The sequence below is a fragment of the Pristis pectinata genome, chromosome 16 (genome assembly GCF_009764475.1).
Source record: "Pristis pectinata isolate sPriPec2 chromosome 16, sPriPec2.1.pri, whole genome shotgun sequence".
Taxonomy (NCBI): domain Eukaryota; kingdom Metazoa; phylum Chordata; class Chondrichthyes; order Rhinopristiformes; family Pristidae; genus Pristis; species Pristis pectinata.
The window spans coordinates 11129883-11144452 of record NC_067420.1 but is presented as its reverse complement, the minus strand read 5'-3'; the positions used below and the strand labels follow the sequence as shown (position 1 = coordinate 11144452).

At 45.8% G+C, this 14570-nt stretch overlaps 1 protein-coding gene across 1 annotated transcript in view; it reads left to right on the top strand.

Moving 5' to 3' along the window:
* Positions 1-695: 695 nt before the first annotated feature.
* Positions 696-14570, top strand: part of LOC127578937 (gametocyte-specific factor 1-like) — a 39527-nt gene continuing 25652 nt past the window's right edge. Inside the window, exons 1-5 of the mRNA XM_052031525.1 lie at positions 696-815; positions 1414-1523; positions 5385-5511; positions 6103-6183; positions 8032-8101. Coding sequence (XP_051887485.1) covers positions 1422-1523; positions 5385-5511; positions 6103-6183; positions 8032-8101 — 380 coding nt within the window. The 5' untranslated portion in view covers positions 696-815; positions 1414-1421. The remainder of the gene's footprint in view (positions 816-1413; positions 1524-5384; positions 5512-6102; positions 6184-8031; positions 8102-14570) is intronic.

Genomic DNA, 14570 nt, shown 5'->3' with positions numbered 1-14570 from the left:
TGACAATAATAAATCAATACCAATACTCCCTTCCTTTCCCCTCTTCCTACCACCCTTCCATTCCCCTCCTCTCCCTTCTCCTAATCCCTCCCCTACCATCCCCTTCCCCCTCCCTCCCCCTCCTCCCTAACCACTTCTCCCCCTACCATCCCCACTCCTCACCCCATCCCTTCACACACCTCCCCTTCTTCTCTCCTCTCCCTACCCACTTCTCCCACTACCACTTCCCCTCCCCCTGCCTCCTCCCTACCCCTTCCTCCCCACTTGTCTTCACCCCTTCACCCTCCCCAATCCCACCTCTGTCCCTGGCCCTCTGTCTACCCCCCTCCTCCTCCTCCTCCTCCTCCTCCCACTCCAACCCCCTTCCCAGCTCTCCCTCCTTCCCACCACCCCTGACCCCCAACTCTCCTCCCCTCCCCACTTCTCCATCCCTCCTATCCACCCCACTTCCCCCATCCCTCCTCTCCACACCCCCTCCCCAGTTACCTCCGATCCCTCCTCATTTCCCATTCCCCCCTTCCTCCGCGTTTCCCCATCCCCGCGTTTCCCCCTTCCCACACCTCTCCTCCCTCCCCCACTTTCCCCACAACCCCTCACTTCCCCTTTCCCCCTCCTCCACTTCCACCCCTCCCACTTCTCCCCATTTCCTCCCACTTCCTCCCCAGCCTCCTAACACTTCCCCAGTCCCCTCTCTCAATCTCTCTGCCCATCCCCCTCTGCTCACATCACTGGCGGGAAGACGTTGCTAGGGGCGGGGTGACGGCGCTAATTTTGTGTGGTGCTGTGCGAGGTGGCGTGGTCGGTGTTGGGGGAAGGTAAGTGGTTGCCGGTCCCGGTAGCGGGGTGGTGGGGTGACGCGACGTGGGGAGAGGATGTCGGGGGTGGTGGGGAGAGGATGTCGGGGGTGGGGTGGGGTGGGGGGGGGTGGAGGGGAGGGGAGTCGGTCCCGGTCGGTGGTGGAGGGAGGGGAGGGTGTCGGTCCCTGTCGGGGGTGGGCGGAGGTCCCGGTCCCGGTCCCGGTCCCGGTCCCGGTCCCGGTCCCAGTCCCAGTCAGCGGGGGTTGAGGGTGTCGGTCGGGGGAGGTGAGGGTGTTGGTTCCGGTCGGGGGGCGCGGGGTGGAGGTGGTTGATTGTGTCGGTCAGGGTTGAGGAGGTCGGGAGGGTGAGCTTGTGGGCCGGGGTTTGGGTCGTGGGGTGGATGGGGGTGTCATGCGGAAGGTGAGGGGGTGTCAGGAGCAGGGGAAGTGTCGGTCGGGGTGTCTGACCCGGCTGGAGCTTCTGACTAGACAGTTGCTCCGTCTCTCGGTACCTACTGACTTCCCCACACCCCCTCCTCCCCTCCAAATTTTATCGCCAATGCCCAAGTTCTCAAGGAGGAAAGTTTGTCGCCTTCGGTGCTAATTTAAGTCTGTAGTTTGCAGAATGAGCTCCGTTGACCCTGAAGACCTCCTGCAGTGTCCCTATGACAGGAACCACCACATCCGTGCCAGCAGGTTCCCCTACCACCTGGTCAAATGCAGAAAGGTGAGATTCACAGCTTTCAGCCACTCAACAATAGCCTGCTGCAGAGTATGCAGATTTATAAGTGATCTCCCAACTGTGCCAGAGTCAAACATCCAAATTGAAGAAAGGTCACGAGAATAAGTGAGCAAAAGTGTCACCAAATTTTTAAGAGTTTCTTATGGCTGGTGATAGTTTTGTGGAGGGAATTCCAGAATTAAGGGTCCAGGCAACTTGTGACGTGGCTACGTGGAGTGAAGCAAACGTAGGATGATCATGAGGACAGAGTGTAAGAGTAGAGAGATCTTGGAGGGTTGTTGAGTTGGTTTTCAAAGAGCCAGCACAGACAAAATGGGCCAAATGTGCTCCAGTGTAATTTCATTCTGTGGAAGAAGATGAGCAGAGAATATGGATTATAAAATCACAAAAACTTTGCCATTTTTTGAAAATATTGTTAACCATTCCTTTAAGTAGCCCCTTGGGATTGAGGATAATGCTTCCACTCCAGTTCTTTGTGTTCTGAGATGGCGGATGAGATGGATAGGTGTGTGGTTTGTGAGGTGGTGCACTCCTTCCACCACTTGCATCAGGAGCACACAGAGATCTGTGTATGGACTCAAGGCTCTCAATCCCATCCTGAATGCTCCTTCTCCACTTTGAGCAGTTGTGGGTCAGAGATCCCCACAAGTCGGTATTTCATGCATTTCTTCAAGGAGGCTTTGAGGATGTCCTTGAATCATTTCCTCTGTACACCTGGTGATCTCTTCCCACAATAGCTCATTGTCTTTTTCAGGAGTGTGGTATCGGCTGTGTAAGTGACATGGCCTGTCGTTTGGAGTCAACGGAGAATAACTAGGGCCTCTGTGTTGGACGTTGGCCCGGGCAAGGATGCTGACATAGTTCATTTGTCCTTCCTGTGAATTTGAAGGGTTTTCAAAGACAGTTTTGGTGGCATCTCTTCTATGCATTGATTTGCCTGCTGTCGTTGGACCAGGTCTCGGAAGAGTACAGGAGGTCAGGGATCGCAGTTGCCCAGTAGACTGAGTGGGTTTGAGGTCTTGATCTTCAAACTACCTATTTCTTGATCAACCAAAGAACCTGGTGGCGCAGAGATAGCGGTGGCGAATTTTGTCATTGATGTTTGCCTGAAGTGATCTGTATTTTCTGGGTCATGCTCTGATCCTTTGCTGTTGGACGGCTCCAAAAATGAGATTGGCTGAGCATTTTGGTCTCTGATTTATGTGGGAGTGGAGTATTTCAATTGGTTGCCCATGGTATCGTGCTTTGGAGAGCCCTGGGAATTGGTGAGAAGGCTGAGGAACCCTTTCCAGCTTTACATCATCAATTAGCAGTCCCATGTGCCCATCCTCAAAGGAATTTATCCAGTACAACCTCAAGACAAGCTGAGCCTAGTTGAAATTTATTCCACAATTCTACTGTCTAACTGAGAAAAAAGTGAGAAGGGTTAAAAAGTTAGAATCCAAAAGTTGGAATATTGTGTTCAGTTTAGGAAATATGCTACTAAGCTGGAAAGAATGCAGAGGAGCGTTACAAGAATGTTGCCAGGACTTGAGAGACTGAGTTATGGAGAGTTTGAGCAGGTTGGGACTGTTTTTGTTGGAGCATAGAATAAGGGATGATCTTATAGAAACGTATAAAATCATGAGGGGCATGGATAGGGTCAATGCACATGGTCTTTTTCTCAGGGTTAGGGAATCTAGAACTAGAGAGCATGGGTTTAAAGTGAGAGGGGAGAGATTTACTCTGAGGGGCAACATTTTCACTGGAAGGGTGGTCAGTAGATGGAATGAAGTGCCAGAGGGAATGCTTGAGACATTAACAACATTTAAAAGGTACTTGGACAGGGACATGGATAGGAAAGGTTAAGAAGACATGGGCCAAAATGCAGGAAAATGGGACTTGCATATATGGGAATCTTGGTCGGCACGGGCTGAAGTGCCCGTTCCTGTGCTGTATGACTCTGACTATGTGCTCAATGTCATTAATATCTGGAATCATTGGACCATGGCTCTCGAAGTAGGGAAGAACATTTGACATTGAGAATCTCAAGATGCATGCAATTGCACAGAAGCCCTGTATAAATATCAGGAGGAGTGCACCACCAGGCACCTCCTGCCCCATCTACGGAATAGTCCATGGTTCACATTGAGTCCATGCCTCCTGAGTCATGCTGATGAGAGATATCCCAGGCTGCTATGGAAGGCAAGGGAGGAGATTGCTGGGACCCTGACACATTTTTAAATCTTCATTAGCCACAAATGAGGTGCCAGATGACTGGAGAAGAGCAATTCTGTACTTTTATTCAAGAAGGGCAGCAGGAATAAGCCAGGTGGGGGAGTTTGAAATCAGTAGTAGGGAAGCTACTGGAAGAAAAATCTGAGGGTTAATCTACCCATGGAAAGGCAGGGGTTAATCAAAGATAATCTGCAGGCTTTGTTAGGAGGATATTCTGCCTGACTAACTTGATTGGATTTTTTGATGATGCAACAAAATGTTGATGAGTGCAGTGTGTTGATATGGTTTCCATGACCTTCGGTCAGGCCTTTGACGAGGTCCCACATGGAAGACTGGTACAAAAGGTTAGAGATAATGGGATTCACCAGGATGTTGTATGGGATGGAGTGTTTCAGTTGTGAGAAGATGGGTTGCATTTGTTTTCCTTCAACAGAAGAGGCTGAGGGGGGAAGGTGACAGAGGTTTAAATAATGATGAGGTACATAAATAGGGTAGATCATAGGAAACTTTTCTCCATTAGAAAGTGTCTAAAACCATAGGGAATAGGTTTGGAGTAAGAGGTATAGAGGGAATCTGAGGATTTTTTCACCCAGTGGATGGTTAGAATGTAGACAAACACTTGAGTCACCTTGGTGTAGAAGTCTACAGACCTAGTACTGGTAAATGGGATTGATGTAGATGGATACTTGATGGTTGTTGTGGACATGGTGGGTCAAAGAGCCCGTTCTAAAAGTTCAGTGGAGGTAAGGTATTGTCAAACCTGAGGGACTGTCGAAGAAGATAAATTGCTGCTCTTGTTGCGATCTCATTTATAAATTGCTTTGCAAATTTGAGAATAAAACTTGAGTCCATTTGGGATAAATTTTCCATATCAGTTGATCTTTAAGAAGCGATTAGTATTACTAACCCGTTTATGTTCTTCTACTTGAGCTACATTTGTAACGAGAAGGAAGATCTTGTTTGGGTGACCGGACAACAGCTGATGCAGAGTGGTTTGCAGAACCAAGTGAGAATTTTTGAACTAAGTTTTGGTTTGACCTCTGGATAACTAACCTGCTCTCTGACATCTACAGAGCTTCAGTAACTCAAATGCATAAATTAGTATGTTATTTTTATTCACATTCTGTACATGTGTATATTTGAACTGTACTCTTAATTTGAAGTTAAACTTAAAATTTGCACTCTGGTATTTTTTTTCCCAAACCATTTTGTGAAATATCTAGGTGTCTTGTGTCGCAGTGCTTTTCTGTCAGATTCTGAAGTTTGGCAAACCAAATTATTGAGGGAATTGGCTGCATAGATCAATTTGATTAATCCATCATGTACTTGTTTCCTCCTCAAACTTATCTCTTTTGACCAAGCTTTTGGACCTTTGTCAGTGTTGAACTATGTGTTATATTCCTGTACAGTGGTTAGTGATGTTTGATAGCAAACAAGTTTGCGCTACCTTTAGTATTTACTATTTGATCAGGACTTCAATCTGGCATTACCAAAATAATTTATAATCTTAAATACAGACAGGATATTGACCCAAAAGGTTTATAGGCAGGGAGTGTATGTATGCTGTGTTTTACATCTAGTTAAATGGTCTCCAAATAATTTTTTAAATTTTTACTCTGACTTTATAAGAATTTCCCTGACATAGCTCGGAATTTAGAGTCCTGTCCTTTTAATGCAAGACACCGTATTCCAAAAGCGGAAATGAAGCATCATATCACCAATTGTGTGGACAAGAAGGTCATTGAGGAAGAGTTTGGTAAGAAGAGTGATGCCATTGTACATAAGGGGAAGGGAAGTTTAAGTACAGATTTTGCAATTAAAATTACAACTATTGTTGGAGGAACTTGGTGGGTCAGGCAGCATCTGTGGAGGCAGAGCAATGATCAGAATGCAATACAGGTTTATGACCTGAAACATTGACCATCACTCATGATGTTGCTCAACTGCTGAGTTCCTCCAGCAGTTTGTTTATTGCTCCAGATTCCTGCATCTGCAATCTCTTTTCAGGTGCAAGCATTAAAATTTAGTCAGATAATTCTATATTGTAGTTTGCAAATTAGGCTGTGGTTGCAGAGGCACAGAAATCAGAAGGCTCTCTGGGATACAGACTAGGGTGCTTGCTGTGAATGGGTCACGTTGGGTGTGCTTGGTGTTTGGGTTGCATGCTATTTGGGATGCTGAGATTGGGGCACTTTCTGTTTAAAGCCCCTCTGGGCCAAATTGCTGTCTGGTGGGTTCTGATTATGTGAGCAGTTGCGAAGATTGGGGTGTTTCTGTATTAGGGTACTTTGTTCTGAAATTGCCAGATTGAAGTTTGTAAGTTGTGGTTGTTGTTTTCCCATTTCAGTTTGCAGTGCCCAAAGAAAGCCTTGTGACATCCCTCAAAGTACATGGCAGTGTCCTGCCCCTGAGGAAGACTGGGAGAAAGGTTGGTGCTGAGTATACTTTGATTTTTCCTTTGCTCAATTTATTTCTGTTTTCTCCTTTTCTCACCATCACCCACTTCTGTCTTTTGATTGAATAAACAGGGGAGGGAGGTGAAATTGGTGTAACTCTTATTGAGGAAGAGAGTACTAGTGAAATCTCAGTGGAAGGGTGGTGGTTGACAGAATGGTGAGTGAAAATTGATAGGAGGTTGGCTGGAAAAGCTGATGATATTTAAAATAAACTAGCCCCCTGGTCTAGATGGGATGTATTCCTGGTTGCTGAGGGCCCTAGGACAGGTTGCAGAAGGACTTGTCGTGATCTTCTAATTGTCCCAGGATACAGGGCATGATCAAAGGACTGGAGGATGGGTGATGTAACACCCTTGTTCAAAACAAAATGCCGGGCAGACACAGGGCAGTCTGTTCAACTTCAGATGTGGGGAAGATTTTACAAATAATAGGGAAACATTAAGAAGTCCCAGATTGGTCAACAGAATTGACGTCTGTGGAATTAAAGGCTCAATAGCAGCAAGGAGGGGAACTTGGATTAAAGGCAGCAGGCAGAGAGGAGGGGTAAAAGGTTATTTTCCAGGCTGGGGGATGGTGGGCAGTGGTGTCCCCAGGGGTTAGTGCTGGGACTGCTGCTTTTCATGTATATTCATGACCTAGACATGGGTGCTAATCTGGTCACAACCCAAAGGTTGGAAGTACAGTGAACTGTGAGGAGGATAGTAACTGTTACAAGATAGCTAGGCTGGCAAAAGGGGCAGAAAAGTGGCAGATGGAATTTTATACAGAGACGTGTGAAGTGGAACATTTTGGCAGAATAAATAAATGTGGTGATAAATTTTTCTGCCTCTACCCCACTTCAGATGTGAGTTTCAGTCCCTTGAATTCATGCAGCTGGAGGAAGTTCCTGCATATCAGATGTCTTGCAGTTTCTACCTATTGCAGGGATTGCAAGGAATGCCCTGTGATGCAAGGAACCTCCATCCTCCTGTGGAAATGCTTATAATCTTTATAGTGATTGAAAGTCAAGAAGGAAAGTGAGTTGGGAAGAAGGCATGGGAGGCTTCAAAGGGATATAGATAGGTTAAGTGAATTGAAAAATCTGTCAAATGGAGTGTAATGTGGGGAAAATATGGAATTGTCCTTTTTGGCCAAAAAAGAAGCATGTTATCTAAATGGTAGTAGGTTGAACAAAGGGTTAGTGTAAATGGATGGTTGGCATGGACTTGGTGGGCTGAAGGCTCTGTTTCCCTGCTGTACCTCTTTGTGATAGCAGAAATGGGTGGGTTGTCTTGTGAGGAGAGGTTGGACAGGATGTGCTTGTAACTGCTGGAGTTTAGAAGAATGAGAGGGGACTTGACTGAAAGATCCCAGGTCCTGAGGGTTCTCAACAGGGTATATGTGGAGAGGATGTTTTCTCTTGTGGGGGAATCTAGAACGAGGGCTCACTGTTTATAAATAAGGGGTCAGGGGTTTAAGACAGACGTGATTTTTGTTTTTCTCTCATGGAGTGTTGTGAGTTTTTGGAACTCTCTTCCTCAAGGGATGGTGGAAGCAGTGTCTCTATATTTTTAAGGTAGAGGGAGATTGATTCTTAAGGCAGGTGAAGGGTTACTGGGGGTTGGTGGGAATGCAGTTGATCTTATAAAATGGTAGAGCAGGCTCAGGGCCAAGTAGCAGCCTCCTACTCCTGATTCGTATATTTGTATTTCCCTATGTGTGCTGATCAATATCACCATTATTCATAGTACACTTGATCTTGCAGCAATGATATTTAAGCTTTGTATTTTCCTGCTCACCTTTTTGCTGTTTATTTTACCCTTGTAACTGATCTTCTGAAGATGAAGATGAATCTTCTGGCACATTCATCTATGGCTACACCAACCTGAACAGAAACTGCATCAAAGAAAGGTAGCTATTGTTTTTAAAAAAACAAGCTTGACAGCAATGCACCATTAAAAACAAGTTTTTCAGTCTTAATCATATTCAGTATAAATTGATGCTGACAATATTACCCAGATTAAAAGTCCTCTTGGATGGTTGGAGGGGAAGAGGAGTGTTGGGAAGCAGAAAAATTTGATTGGTACTTAAAAAAAAAAGTGTCGAAAGGTTTTTTGTGAAGTACAATCCCTGTTATGTTATTTTTGTAACATTAGCTGGGACGGCAGTAAAGGGGACAGTGGGAGTAAAACTTACATCCTGGGGAACATCTTAAATGGGTCTCATGAGAAGGGAGTGGGAGGGGACTTGGTTTTGAGAATAACCTGGACAAGTGAGAAGGACGACAGTGGAAGATGTGAGAGGCAGAGGTCAGAGTTCAATTAGATGGAGCAGAGCTATGGAAGAGTCTGGAGGTGTACCGGGAGTGAGAGTTGTAGGTTGGGGCAAGGTCACTTTCACTGGGCTGAGATGATGGACTGGAACCAGGGATGAGGATCAATCAGTGTTGGAGCAGCCGGACATCTGTGGTGGAAACAGTGAAGGTTCAGACCAAATATGTTGTAAATTAATAGGTTCTCCCAAACCTAGATCTCGATGGCTGTCCATAAGACATAGGAGCAGAATTAGGCCCTTCAAGTCTGCTGTGCTGTTCGATCATGGGTGATATATTTTTCCTTTCAACCCTATTCTCCTGCTTTCTTCACGTAATCTTTGATACCCTTACTAATCAAGAACCTATCAACCTCTGCTTTAAATATACCTAATGACTTGGCCTCCACAGCCATCTGTGATAATGAATTCCACAGATTCACCACCCTCTGGCTAAAGAAATTCCTCCTCATTTCTGTACTAAAGGGATGTCCTTCTATTCTGAGGCTGTGCCCTATGGTCCTAGACTCTCCCACTACTGGAAGTGTCATCTCTACTTCCACCCTATCCAAGCCTTTCAATACTTGGTAGGTTTCAATAAGATTCCCACCCCATCCTTCTAAACTTCAGTGAGTACAGAGCCATCAAATGCTCCTCATACATTAACCCTTACATTCCTGGGATCTGGTAAACCTCCACGGGGACCCTCTCCAATGCCAGCACATCCTTCCTTGGATATGGGGCCCAAAACTGCTCACAGTACTCCAAATGTGGTCTGACCAATGCCTTTATAAAGCATCAGTATTACATCCTTGCTTTTATATTCTAGTCCTTTTGAAATGAATGCTAACATTGCATTTGCCTTCCTTACTATCAACTCAACCTGCAAGTTAACCTCTCAGGAATTCTGCACTAGGACTCCCAAGTCCCTTTGCACCTCTGATTTCTGAACTTGCTCCCTGTTTAGAAGATGTTCTACGCCTTTATTCCTTCTACCAAAGTGTATGATCATACATTTCCCTATGCTGTATTTCATCTGCCACTTCTTTGCCCTCTCTCCCGACCGGTCCAATCCTTCTGCAGACTCCCTGCTTCCTCAACGTTACCTGCCCCTCCACCTTTCTTTGTATTATCTGCAAACTTGGCTACAAAGCCATTAATTCCGTCATCCAGATCATTAACATAAGGTGAAAAGTAGAGGACCCAACTCCGACCCCTGTGGAACATGACCAGTCACCAGCAGCCAACCAGAAAAGGCCCCTTTTATTCCCACTTTTTGCCTTCTGCCAGACAGCCAATTGACTATCCATGCCAGTAACTTTAATACCATGGGCTCCAATCTTGTTTAGCAGCCTCTTGTGTGCGACCTTGTCAAAGGCCTTCTGGAAATCCAGGTAAACAACATTCACTGACTCTCCTTTGTCTACCCTGCCTGTTACTTTCTCAAAGAACTCTAACCGATTTGCCAGGGGAGATTTCACCTTCGGGAAATCATTGCTGCCTATTTTGTCATGTGCTTCCAAGGACCCCAAAATCTCATCCTTTATAATGAACTCTAATATCTTGCCAACCACTGAAGTCAGGCTAACAGGCCTATCATTTCCTGTCTTTTGCCTTTCTCCCTTCTTAGAGTGGAGTGACATTTGTGACTTTTCAAGAATCAAGAGATTCAGGAATCTAGTGATTCTTGAAAGATCACGACTAATGCCTCCACAATCTCTTCAGCCACCTCTTTCAGAACTCTGGGGTATTGTCCATCCAGTCCAGGTAACTAATCTGCCTTCAGACCTTTCAGCACCCTAAGCACCTTCTCCTTGCTAATAGTGACGACGCTCACTTCTGCCCCCTGACCCTCTCCAACATTTGGCATGTAGCTGGTGTCTTCCACAGCGAAGACTGATGCAAAATAGTTATCCAGTTGTATTTGTTCATCTGCTGTTTCTTTGTTCTCCATTACCATCTCTCCAGTGTCATTTTCCAGTGGTCTGATGTCCATTCTTGCCTCTCTTTTACTCTTTATATATCTGGAAAAACTTTTGGTATCCTCTTTTATATTATTGGCTAGCTTATCTTCATATTTTCACCTTTTCTCCCCTAACTGTTTTTTAGTTGCCTCCTGTTGATTTTTAAAAGTTTCCCAATCCTCTAGATTCCCACTAATTTTTGCAATATTATATGCATTCTCTTTTGCTTTTATTCTGTCTTTGAATTCCCTTGTCAACCACGGTTGCCTCATCCTCCCTTTAGAATGCTGCTGCTTCTTTGGGATGAACTGATCCTGTGTCTTCCGAATTACTTAGAGCAGTAATGGCAGGAGTTTCTCTATCATCATCCCTTCTAGGGTCCCCTTCCATTCAACTTTGGCCAACTCCTCTCTAGTGCCTCAGTAGTTACCTTTACTGAACTTTAATACCAATACATCAGATTTTAGCATCTCCCTATCAAACTGCAGGGTAAATTCAATCATATTAGGATCACTGCCTTCTAAGGATTCCTTTAACTTAAGCTCTTTAATCAAATCTGGTTCATTGCACAACGCCAAATCCTGACTTGCCTTTTCCTTAGTGGGCTTGATCACAAGGTGCTCTAAAAAGCCATCTTGTAGGTATTCTACAAATTCTTTCTCTTAAGATTTAGTACCAACCTGATTTTCCCAATCTACCTGCATATTGAAATCCCCCATCCCTACCGTAACATTACCCTTTTTGCATGCCTTTTCTATCACCTGTTGAGGGATATTCAGAGTGGGATGAGGCAAAAAAAGGAAGCCTATGGCAACTGCAAGAGCCCAACGCAACCCAGAGGAGTACAGACATTGCAAGTGAATTTAAAAAGGAAATTAGGAAGTTCGGGGGTGGGGGGGTGTTAAATGGAATAATGTAGGCACTTAAGGTTGAGGAAATTCTAAAGCTATTTTGTGAACAAGTGATAGGAAATAAAAAAGAATAGGTCCTGTGAGAGATGGGAATGGCCACGTGTGTCAGCTGGTTAAAGGATTGGAATGAATGTTCTTCATAGCCAGTTCCTGGGATTAGAGATGACATTTGCATGCCAGTTTTGTGGATTTTGGGGTGAATGGTGAAGCCAATTTTGGAACTGCAAATTCTTCCATGAGAGGGGCAGAAGGTGGATAGTTTCCACAGGGTCTCTGTGCGCTCCTGACACTGCCTCAAGGTTCTTAATCCCATCCTGAATGCTCCTTCTCTACTTTGAGCAGTCATGGGCCAGGGATTTCAGGAGTCAGTGATGTTGCATTTCTTCAAGGAGGCTTTGAGCACATCCCGGAATCTTCCTCTGCCCACCTGGTGATCTTTTCCCAGGAGAGCTCTGAGCATAGTGACTGTTTCAGGAGTCTGGTATAGGGTATGTAAATGATGAGCTTATCCATTGGAGTTGACCAGGGCCTCAACGCTGGGGACTTTGGTCTGGGAGAGGACACTGATGTTGGTACACTTGCCCTTCCAGTGGGTTTGGAGGGTTTTGCAGAGACAGCATTGGTGGGATCTCCAGTGCGTTGAGATACTTGAAGGTGGTTCAGATCTCAGAAGCAAGCAAAAGGGCAGGGATCACCACTGCCCAGTGGACCATGAGTTTTGTACCAGGTCTGAGGTCTTGATCTTCAAGCACATGGTTCACTGAAAGCAGTGTCGCAGGTAGAGAGGGTGGCGAAGAAGGTTTTTGGCATGCTGGCCTTCAGTCAGGGCATTATGTTGCAGTTGGACAAGAAGTTGGTGACACAATATTTAGATTATTGTGTTCAGTTTTCTTCACCCTACTATAGGAAAGATGCCATTAAGCTGGAAAGAGTGCAGAGGAGATTTGTGAGGATGTTGCTGGGGCTTGAGGGACTGAGTTATGGCAAGAGGTTGAGCAGGTTGAGACTTCTTTCAGTGGAACATAGGATAATGAGGGGTGATCTTATGGAACTATACAAAATAATCAGGGGCAGAGGTAGACTCAATGCACATTGACTAGAGGCATAAAGAGGAGAGATTTAATAGGAACCTGAGGGACAACTTTTTCACCCAGAGGGTGGTCAATATGTGGAATGAGCTGCCAGAGGAAGTGGTTGAGGCAGATATAGTATAATAACAACATTTAAATGGATAGGTAAATAGATGGGACAAAGGTGGGAGAATTTGCCTGGAGGCGGCGGAAGTGGGAGAAGTTCTCAATGAGTACTTCTCTTCGGTATTCACCAGGGAGAGGGGTCTTGATGACGCGGAAGGGTGTGCTGGTAGGGGTAATGTTCTCGAGGTTGTAGATATCAAGAGAGAGGATGTGTTGAAGTTGTTACATAATATTAAGACAGATAAATCTCCGGGGCCTGACGGGATTTTCCCCAGGCTGCTTCGAGAGGCTAGGGAGGAGATTGTTGAACCGCAGGTAAGGATCTTTGAGTCCTTGTTGTCCACGGGGATGGTGTCAGAGGATTGGAGGGTTGTGAATGTTGTCCCCTTGTTCGAAAACAGGTAATAGGGATAGGCCAAGGAATTATAGACCAGTGAGTCTCACGTCTGTGGCGGGTAAGCTGTTAGAAAGGATTCTAAGGGATAGGATTTATGAACACCTAGAGAATCATGGACTGATTAGGGACAGCCAGCATGGCTTTGTGAAGGGAAGATCTTGCCTCACAAGCCTGATAGAGTCCTTTGAGGAGGTGACCAGGAAGATTGATGAGGGCAGTGCGGTGGATGTGGTGTACATGGATTTTAGTAAGGCGTTTGATAAGGTTCCTCATGGTAGGCTTCTTCAGAAGGTCAGAGGCCAAGGGATCCAAGGAAGCTTGGCTGTGTGGATTAGGAATCGGCTTGCATGTAGAAAGCAGAGGGTTGTGGTGGAAGGAGTGCCCTCGGATTGGGAGGCAGTGACTAGTGGTGTCCCACAGGGATCGGTTCTGGGACCTCTACTTTTTGTGATATTTATAGATGACTTAGATGAGGGGGTGGAGGGCTGGGTTAGTAAGTTTGCAGACGACACTAAGATAGGCGGTGTTGTGGATAGTGTGGAGGGCTGTCGGAGCTTACAGAGGGATATTGATAGGACGCAGAGCTGGGCTGACAAGTGGCAGATGGAGTTCAATCCAGAGAAGTGTGAGGTGGTACATTTTGGAAGGACAAACTCCAGGGCAGAGTACTGGGTAAATGGCAGTGTGGAGGAGCAGAGGGATCTGGGGGTTCATATTCACAGTTCATTGAAAATTGCCTCACAGGTGGAAAGAGCAGTTAAGGCGGCCAATGGGATGTTGGCTTTCATAAGTCACGGGATTGAGTTTAAGAGCCGCGAGGTGATGATGCAGCTTTACAAAACTCTAGTTAGGCCACACTTAGAATACTGTGTTCGGTTCTGGTCGCCTCATTATAGGAAGGATGTGGAGGCATTGGAGAGGGTGCAGAGGAGATTTACCAGGATGCTGCCTGGATTAGAGAGTATTGAATATGAGGAGAGGCTTAAGGTGCTAGGGCTTTATTCACTGGAATGAGAGGAGACATGATAGAGATATATAAAATATTGAGAGGAATAGATAGAGTAGACAGTCAGCGCCTTCTTCCTAGGGCACCAATGCTCAAGATGAGAGGGCATGGCTTTAAGGTTATGGGTGGGAGGTTCAGGGGAGATGTCAGGGGGAGGTTTTTCACCCAGAGAGTGGTTGGTGCGTGGAATGCACAGCCTGGGGTGGTGGTGGAGGCAGATACATTGGACAGGTTCAAGAGCTTGTTGGATAGGCATATGGAGGAGTGTGGGATGGGGGGATATGCGGAAGGAAGGGGTTAGGTAGTGTGAGGGTGGTTTGATGGACGGCACAACATGGTGGGCCGAAGGGCCTGTTTTGTGCTGTATGGTTCTATGGTTCTTGTAGATGTATATTGCTTCTGCGATATATCCTGTCTGGCCCTGGGGACTCATCTATGCTCATATTTTTCAGGAGCTCTAATAGTGCCTCTTTCTGAACCTCAACAGGTTCCAGCATATTAGCATGTTCTACGCTGACATCGCATTTTTTCAAAGTCCTCTCTCTAGTGAACACTGAAGCAAAATATTCATTAATGACCTCCTCTGCCTCCAGGCA